This window comes from Zea mays, chromosome 1 (genome assembly GCF_902167145.1).
Source record: "Zea mays cultivar B73 chromosome 1, Zm-B73-REFERENCE-NAM-5.0, whole genome shotgun sequence".
Taxonomy (NCBI): domain Eukaryota; kingdom Viridiplantae; phylum Streptophyta; class Magnoliopsida; order Poales; family Poaceae; genus Zea; species Zea mays.
The window spans coordinates 49166713-49176332 of record NC_050096.1 but is presented as its reverse complement, the minus strand read 5'-3'; the positions used below and the strand labels follow the sequence as shown (position 1 = coordinate 49176332).

Below are 9620 nucleotides of genomic sequence, written 5' to 3'. Positions count from 1 at the left end.
AAGACGTTCCAACGGCCGCTATGAGCACCATGGCGATTGGCGATGTGCGACCACAGGAACATTTGGAACAAGATCAACCTTCTTCCTCAACAATGGTGCATCCCCCAACCCAAGATGACGAACATGTACCTCAAGTGGAGGCGCATGATCAAGGGGGAGCACAGGATGTTCAAGTTGAAGAGGAAGAAGCACCTCAGGCACCTCCAACCCAAGTTCGAGCGACGATACAAAGGAATCATCCCGTCGACCAAATTTTGGGTGATATTAGCAAGGGAGTAACTACTCGCTCTAGATTGGTGAATTTTTGTGAGCATTACTCTTTTGTCTCTTCTATTGAGCCTTTCAGGGTAGAAGAGGCCTTGCTAGATCCGGACTGGGTGTTGGCCATGCAGGAAGAGCTCAACAACTTCAAGCGCAATGAAGTTTGGACATTGGTGCCTCGTCCCAAGCAAAATGTTGTGGGAACCAAATGGGTGTTCCGCAACAAACAGGACGAGCACGGGGTGGTGACGAGGAACAAGGCTCGACTTTGAGGAGACTTTTGCTCCTGTGGCTAGGCTAGAATCAATTCGTATTTTGCTAGCATACGCCGCTCACCATTCTTTCAGGTTGTACCAAATGGATGTGAAGAGCGCTTTCCTCAACGGGCCGATCAAGGAGGAGGTGTACTTGGAGCAACCTTCTGGCTTCGAGGATGAACGGTACCCCAACCACGTGTGTAAGCTCTCTAAGGCGCTCTATGGACTTAAGCAAGCCCCAAGAGCATGGTATGAATGCCTTAGAGACTTTTTAATTGCTAATTTTTTCAAGGTTGGGAAAGCCAATCCAACTCTTTTCACTAAGACATGCGATGGTGATCTCTTTGTGTGCCAAATTTATGTCGATGACATAATATTTGGTTCTACTAATCAAAAGTCTTGTGAAGAGTTTAGCAGGGTGATGACGCAGAAATTCGAGATGTTGATGATGGGAGAGTTGAACTACTTCCTTGGGTTCCAAGTGAAGCAACTCAAGGATGGCACCTTCATCTCCCAAACGAAGTACACGCAAGACTTGCTAAAGCGGTTTGGGATGAAGGACGCCAAGCCCGCAAAGACTCCGATGGGAACCGACGGACACACCGACCTCAACAAAGGAGGTAAGTCCGTTGATCAAAAGGCATACCGATCTATGATAGGGTCTTTACTTTATTTATGTGCTAGTAGACCGGATATTATGCTTAGCGTATGCATGTGTGCTAGATTTCAATCTGATCCAAGGGAATGTCACTTGGTGGCTGTGAAGCGAATTCTTAGATATTTAGTCGCTACGCCTTGCTTCGTGATCTGGTATCCAAAGGGGTCTAACTTTGACTTGATTGGATATTCAGATTCCGACTATGCTGGATGTAAGGTCGATAGGAAGAGTAAATCAGGGACGTGCCAATTCTTAGGAAGGTCCCTGGTGTCGTGGAACTCTAAGAAACAAACTTCTGTTGCCCTATCCACCACTGAGGCCGAGTATGTTGCTGCAGGACAGTGTTGCGCGCAACTACTTTGGATGAGGCAAACTCTCCGGGACTTTGGCTACAATCTGAGCAAAGTCCCACTCCTATGTGACAATGAGAGTGCTATCCGAATAGCGGAAAATCCTGTTGAGCACAGCCGCACAAAGCACATTGACATCCGACATCACTTTTTGAGAGACCACCAGCAAAAGGGAGATATCGAAGTGTTTCATGTTAGCTCCGAGAACTAGCTAGCCGATATCTTTACCAAGCCTTTAGATGAGCAGACCTTTTGCAAGTTGCGTAGTGAGCTCAATGTCTTAGATTCGCGGAACTTGGATTGATTTATAGCATACATGTGTTTATGCCTTTGATCTTGTTCCTTTTGCATTTTGTTGCTTATTTATGGTGCTCAAGTTGTACAAGCACTCCCCGGACCTCACAAGTTCGTTGCAAAGTGATGCATATATTTAGGGGGAGATGTGTTACAACTTGACCCTTTGAGACTAACCATGTGCTTGAGTTTGCTTGATTTAGTCTCGAAGGAGGATTGAAAGGGAAAATGTGGACTTGGACCATGAAAGACTTCCACTGCACTCCGATGATAGGGTAACTTATTCCAAGTTCATCTTTATGATCTTATTGCCTTTTACTCTTAGTTGAAGATTTTGGTGAGGCAATGAGGTTAAAGGGCCAAAATTGATCCCGTTTTGGTGCTTGATGCCAAAGGGGGAGAAAATAAGGCCAAAGCAATAAATGGATCAGCTACCACTTGTGAATTTTGAAAATAATAGAGTTAGAGTTTTTGTTTGTCAAAATACTCTTAACTGTTTGTCAAAATACTCTTAATTGCTTTTATTGTCAAAAGCTGGCTTCTTGTGGGGAGAAGTGTTGATTATGGGAAAAAGGGGAGTTTTTGAAATCTTGAATCAATTTCTCTTGGAATGACTCTCTTGATGTCTTAACAAGTATGTTTGACTTAGAGATAGAAATTTGAGTTTGATTTGCAAATACAAACCAAGTGGTGGCAAAGAGTGATCCATATATGCCAAATATGATTCAAAACAACCTTGAGTCTTCATTTGCATTGATATTGCACTTGTTCTAGTTGCTTTATGTTGTGTTGGCATAAATCACCAAAAAGGGGGAGATTGAAAGGGAAATGTGCCCTTGGGCCATTTCTAAGTATTTTGGTGATTGAGTGCCAACGCAAGTGCTTTCGTGTTAATCTATGCAAAGTGGTGGACAAAGTGCAAATCAAGTCAAAAGGTATGTTTCTCAGACTTAGTACATTGTTTTGAAGACTAATGTATTGTGTCTAAGTGCTGGAAACAGGAGAAAACAAATTGGAGAGAGATAGCTTTGTTTCAGCCAAAGCCAGCTCTGTTTGGGAGCACCGGACTGTCCGGTGGTGCACCGGACAGTGTCCGGTGCGCCAGGCTGGCTCAAGCGAACTTGCTGCTCTCGGGAAGGAATTAACGGCGAACGGCTATAATTCACCGGACTGTCCGGTGTGCACCGGACTGTCCGGTGAGCCAACGGTCGGCCGGGCCAACGGTCGGCCGGGTGATCCGCGCGAGACACGTGGCCGAGCCAACGGTCGGGAGGGGGCACCGGACTGTCCGGTGCGCCAACGGCTCCCAGGCGCCAACGGTCGGTTTCGCCAAATAAGGAAGGAGATCCGCACCGGACAGTGTCCGGTGGTGCACCAGACTGTCCGGTGCGCCAGGCGACAGAAGGCAAGAATTGACTTCCAGGATTGCTCTCAACGGCTCCTAGCTGCCTTGGGGCTATAAAAGGGACCCCTAGGCGCATGGAGGAGAAAACCAAGCATTCCTTGAGCACTCTTGATCATTCACACTCCATTCTTGCGCACTTGTTCAACATTCTAGTGATTTAAGCTCCGTTCTAGTGTGATAGTCTTTTGAGCTTAAGTCTGGGTCTTGTGTGTGTGCGTATTTGCTATGGTCTTTGTGTCTTGTGTGAGTTGCTAATCCCTCCCTTACTCCGTGCTTCTTTGTGAACTTCAAGTGTAAGGGTGAGAGACTCCAAGTTGTGGAGATTCCTTGCGAACGGGATTAAGAAAAGCAAAGCAAAACACCGTGGTATTCAAGTGAGTCTTTGGACCGCTTGAGAGGGGTTGATTGCAACCCTCGTCCGTTGGGACGCCACAATGTGGAGTAGGCAAGCGTTGGTCTTGGCCGAACCATGGGATAAACCACTGTGCCATCTCTGTGATTGATCTCTTGTGGTTATTGTGTTTTGTTGAGACTCCTCTCTAGCCACTTGGCGATTATTGTGCTAACGCTTAACCAAGTTTTTGTGGCTTAAGTTTCAAATTGTATAGGATCACCTATTCACCCCCCTCTAGGTGCTCTTAGAGAGCTAGTGAACAAGAGCTAAAAGTTTGAGAAAATAGCACAAATGGCAGAAATGGCGTATCAAATGTTGCCGCTATGATTCATATTTATACGTCCAGTACGTCGCAACTTGGAGGGCCCTGTCTGTCATTGACTATTGCTATTCTAGCAAAGGGAAGGTGTTTTTTCGGACCTTCAGCTTAAGGCCTTCATCCATGTCGCAGTCTAAATTCGTTGTTATAACAAATTAATACTGCGAGGGGCTACTGTTGGAGGCCTTCGTCTTCCGAAGGTCCTCAAAAACATGACTAACAATGTTTCCCAAGTGTAATATATGTACAGGAACCTTCGGACTTGGAATAAAGATGTACAAAATATGAAAAGCATGGTCAGGACGAAGGTTGAACCGGTTCCGAAGCTACGCGCAAGGAAGCTTCGGCTCAACGGCAGAAAAAGGAACCGACTTAAAGGGGAAAAGGCTATTTAGTCCTTGTTGAATTGTCTTTAAGTCAATAGTAAATATAAAGGGCATGAATGTAATTTTACACAGGCTACGCCCTGTGCCTATAAATAGATGAACAGTACCCCCGTACTGTTCACGCTGACTTGTATTCGTTCGTGCGTCACGCTTGGACTTTTACCTTCTGTCAAGCCGAAGGTACAAATGTAATTCAATATTGTTCATGTTTATCCATGATGATATAATAAAGCTATATTGATGATGTTATATGATTATTCGTCTTATCTATCATATTTCATATGCTTCTTCTTTCATTAACATATACTGTGAAGATGAAGGTACTTCCTTCATGACCTTCGTCTTAAGGTCATTATATCCTAAGGAAGATAATGCTTCGAAGGACGAAGGGTATTAACCTTTAACATTTTGTGTTGCCTTGTTTTTAACTCATAGCGTTTGAGAACAAGTCCCCAACAGCCGCTAAAAGCATGTCCAGAGGTGTTTTCAATTTTGCACTACAAGAAAGTCGGTTTTTAGAAAAAGCTCCTTTTCAGATTCAGCCCTTTGGTTTGGCTTTTGGCTTAGGTGGCAAAAGTCAAAGCCAAAAGCCAAAGCAAACACACCCTTAGAGAGGTCATGGGGTTGAGAGTTCTATGCCTCGCTATGGATACAACTGGACCATGAGTATCTCCAGTTCACCTTGAGAGGAAGGCCTCATAGTTTGTACTCCAGTGCAGTCAGAGAGCAGTGTTTCATAGAGTCCACTACCAAGTTACACAATATATGCTACGATACCATTGACCTTCCTAGATATGGGTGAAACGGTTAGAATCAGTCAGAAAACCCCTCTCATGTTTTCATTTTCACATTTGTAATCGAAAACAAAATATAAAACGGGATGACCGGGAACTTGAGCAAACACGGGATTAACGTTATATCGAAAACGAACCAACATAGTTGGAAAGGTCCGAAAATGGTCGGGATACCGGAGAGAAAAACGAAAACATGAGCATAAAGCTATATGAGGGTCTGTTTGGTTGGGTTGTGGCTGTGAAAAAAGCTATTGTGGACTGTAAGCTATGGAAAAAGCTGTTGTGTGCTGTGATATGCTAAAAAACTACAAACTGTTTGGTGGAAACCACTAAAAGTCGTTAAAAGTTATTCGATATATGTTTTTACAGTTCCATCCAAAAGCCACTAAAAACAGGTCTAAGGGTGCTTTCAGTTTTGCACTGTGAGAAAGTCGGCTTTTAAAAAAACTGCTTTCTGGATCGAGTCATTTAGTTTAGCTTTTGGCTTTTAGGTAGCAAAAGTCAAAAGCAAAAAAACCAAACCAAACACACCCTGAGTACATAACAGTCAAGATACCAGTACGGCAACATCTTTCTTTAAAAAATATGTGAACATACTTAAATGTCAAGATTAAGGTGTTGCATTACCAGTAAAACTTGATAGATCACTAACCATATAACGCTATCAACAGCTTAGTACAAAAATTCATAGCAGCAACCAGCAATCGAGTGTGTGGTGCAGTGGTGCTTGTTATCCCGCAGGCAGCGTCTTCGCGTGAGCACTAAGCATGCTGCAGCCTGTCCCGCATTCTGCTTTTGACGCTTGTGCAGTGCATGTGCGACGTGAGTTGTGGCTAGCTAGCTTGGACTCAAAACACATGGTTGAGCATTTGAGCTGGCCACGAAACCCACATTAGCATTGTTATTCGTTGGTTAATGGACACGAGGTGTTGCCAAAAACGGGATATAACTATATTATAACCGGGATAATTTTGCGTAAATATGGGATAAACAAAAACAATCGAGATATAGGTCAAATAGTTTCCGTATCGTTTTTGAATTTAGTATACCGTTTTTTTCTACCGAATCCAAATTTGTCCGAAAATATGATTACGGTCGGGTTAAATATAGAAAACGATGCGGGAAGGAACGGGATTTATCTCGACCGTTTTCACCACTACTCCTAGACACCCTCATGACGGAGACGCTCTAAGGATAACTCTGATAGGTATGTGCTACCAAGTCACACAATATATGCTACGACACCATTGACCCTCCTAGATACACTCACGATGGAGGCGCTCTAGGGATAACTTAGGTAGCTATTTGCTTTCGACCCCGTTTACACATAAATTATTAGATTGACCCTTCCTAAAGTAGTATTCTTTTAGGTGCATTGTGCACACTGTTCTCGTCGATGTCTGTCACATGAGGCACATAAAAAGTGGTGGCAAAACTTGCATATATCATCACATAGGAAAATCACGTCATTATTAAAAACTTACACACAAGGCATGACAACAACAGTTACACGAGAGATTGAAACAGCGATTCGTAATTATTGTTACCACGTGGCGCGGGTCCTCAAAAGTTCCATGCATCAGATGGACACCTACGCCGTTGCCATCTCCTCCCTCTTTTGGTGGAGCGTGTTCGCCACCATCTTGCAGCACTTGCATGGCGGGCTCACTATCGGCACCGCACCGCGCGCATGCGCGTGTCCATCCTGAAGCCCCTTCACGTGGGCGTTGATCTTGCGCGCGACGATGACGGAGTTAATGACTTCGTCGTCCGGGTGGTACACGGCAAGCACGTCGAAGCCACCGCGACGGATGTCCTCAGGATCGACGATCGGGTACAGGAACCCTCGAGCCCCGTGGGCGCTCCGCACGACGAGAGCCGCTCCATCCACCATGTGTCTGCCAAGGTGCGCAACCACCTTGGCCTTGTCCTCGGCCGCCATGCCGACGAGCGCGGCCAGGAAGACCACGTCGTACTTGCGGAGCTCGTCCGTGAGGTTGGCGACGTCGGCGGTGTGGAAGAACATTTGCTTGCGCAGGCCCTCGTCCGCGCGGACCAGCTTTCGTGCACGGTCGTTGGCAGCGGCGCACCGGTCGTAGTTGTCGAACATCACGTTCGGCAGGTGGCGGGAGGCGAGCACGAGCGAGCTGAACGGCAGGGGGTCGGACCCGACGAAGGCGATTCTGGAAGGTGCGATGCCCGTGACATAGCGGACCAGGAGGTCGTACTCCAACTTGCTCAGGTTGACGTAGTTGTTGAAGTAAGGGAAGCGACCGAGATGGTCAAGCGGGTTGTCGAAGGCGGCGAGCATGTCGGCATAGTGCGCCTCGAGGTGGCCCTCGGCGTCGCAGCAGAGGCGGATGAGCTCCTCCCGCATCCTCTGCGCGTCCGTGCCGAGCTTGGTCACGTCGACGGGGCTCGGTGGGACGCAGGCCATGACGAGCTCGGTGAACAGCGCGTCGACGTCGGGGGATGGGCTCAGCGATGGCAGCTTGTTGATAGCGGCGTGGAGGCCAGTTATCTTCTGCACCAGAGCAGAAACCTCCGTGTTTGTATGGGCGTCGATCTTACGCGCGATGATGACAGAGTTGATCACCTCATCGTCCGGGTGGTACACCGTCAGAACGTCAAACCCGCCACGACGGATGTCCTCGGGATCCACGATCGGGTATAGGAACCCGCGAGCCCCGTGCGCGCTCCGCACGACGAGAGCCGCTCCGTCCGCCATGTGCCTGCCAAGGTGCGCGACCACCTTGGCCTTGTCCTCGGCCGCCATGCCGACGAGCGCGGCAAGGAAGACGACGTCGTACTTGCCGAGGTCATCTGTCAGGTTGGCTACGTCCACCGTGTGGAAGGACATGCGCGCGTTCAGGTCCTTGTCCGCGCGGACCAGCTTCCGCGCACGGTCGTTGGCGGCGGCGCACCGGTCGTAGTTGTCGAATGTCGTGTTGGGCAGGTGGCGGGCGGCGAGCACGAGCGAGCTGAACGGCAAGGGGCCTGACCCGACGAAGGCGACGCGGGAAGGCGCGAGACCCGGGATGTAGCGGACCAGGAGGTCGTACTCTAGCTTGCTCAGGTTGATGTAGTTGCTAAAGTATGGGAAGCGGCCGAGATGGTCGAGCGGGTTGTCGAAGGCGGCCAGCATGTCGGCGTAGTGCGCCTCGAGGTGGCCCTCGGCGTCGGAGCAGAGGCGAATGAGCTCCTCCCGCATCCTCTGGGAGTCCGGGCTGAGCTTGGTCACGTCGACAGTGCTCGGCGGGACGCAGGCCATGACGAGGCTGGTGAATAGCGCGTTGACGTCGGGGGACGGGCTCAGCGACGGCAGCTTGGTGATGTCGGCGTGGAGGTCCGCGATCTTCTTCACCAGGGCAGCAACCTCCACGTTCTGGGCCTCCATATGGCAGTTGGTAGTTTCGCTGGTACAGTTGCGCGCGGTTGGGAAGCTGTTGCTGTGCACAAGACGCAGCTGATGATAGCTTGAGCTCAAGAGCAGGCAAGTGTTCGACAACTCGTGCTGCTAGCTTGACGAGAACTGGAACAGGGACTGAGGGTATATATAGAATGTTTCGCTCATCACTGATCTGGCCTTCAGACGATGCAGCATGTAAACTAAACTGATGGCAGCTCCAGTTGACGTGTGCAGGTGTTTTCTTTCTGATGAAGCGTGGACACATGTGGCTCTGAAGTAGTAGCTCATTACGTCCACGTCGGACGCGCATGGCGCGCTTCACGCGTCCACGGCCAAGGCCAGTTTCATGCCTCGTTCTGATGTGTACATTTCGCGGTGACCACCAGATCTTCAATACGTCCACGTCGCGCCCTGAAAGTGGTAGCCTATTTTTGGTCCGTTCCTGGAGTGGATTTGCCACGTGCCCACGTCCACTTCATGACCTTGGTCAGGCAACTCACCATCTCCTCCTGAGATGCCGATCTTCTCCCTTAATCTCATTATTATCTTTTTTTTCTCGAACACGCAGGAGAGTTACATATCATTATATAAAAAATAGAAAGAAAAAAGGTCCAAAATAGACCAGGGTACAATTGACGCCTTACGGCTGTCTAAACGTAACGAACATAAACTGACTCATCTATAAAGCTTTAGTCCACAACTGAGAGGAAGGCAGCAAGGGAGGACAGCCCCTTGGCCCCAGCAGTCTCCCACAGACAGTGATGGTCCCCAATTTGAATTAAGAAATTAGCAATATTAGGGGAAAGACTATCAAAGATGCATCTGTTTTGGTGATTCCATAAGACCCAAGCACCTAGCATAATGAGAGAGTTTAGGCCATCTCTGAAGGACCCCTAAATAGCTTTATTTGCTTGATGCCACCACTCCATGATATTAATATTCGATGGTTGCGGACCATGGAGTCTGAATTGCCTAAGAAGGAGGAACCAACATTCTCTAGAAAAGACACAAGTCACAAGCAGATGGTCTATTGTCTCCCTTTTCTGATCACAAAGAGGACATCTTTTCAGATGATTCAAACCTCGCTTTTCAA

General features: G+C 48.0%; 1 protein-coding gene across 1 annotated transcript; it reads right to left on the bottom strand.

Annotated features, from left to right (window-relative positions):
• Positions 1-6577: 6577 nt before the first annotated feature.
• On the bottom strand, positions 6578-8774 carry LOC541637 (nicotianamine synthase 2). Its single transcript, NM_001111392.2, has one exon. The coding sequence runs from the start codon at positions 8513-8515 to the stop codon at positions 6710-6712; it is 1806 nt and encodes a 601-aa protein (NP_001104862.2). The 5' UTR covers positions 8516-8774; the 3' UTR covers positions 6578-6709.
• Positions 8775-9620: the final 846 nt, after the last annotated feature.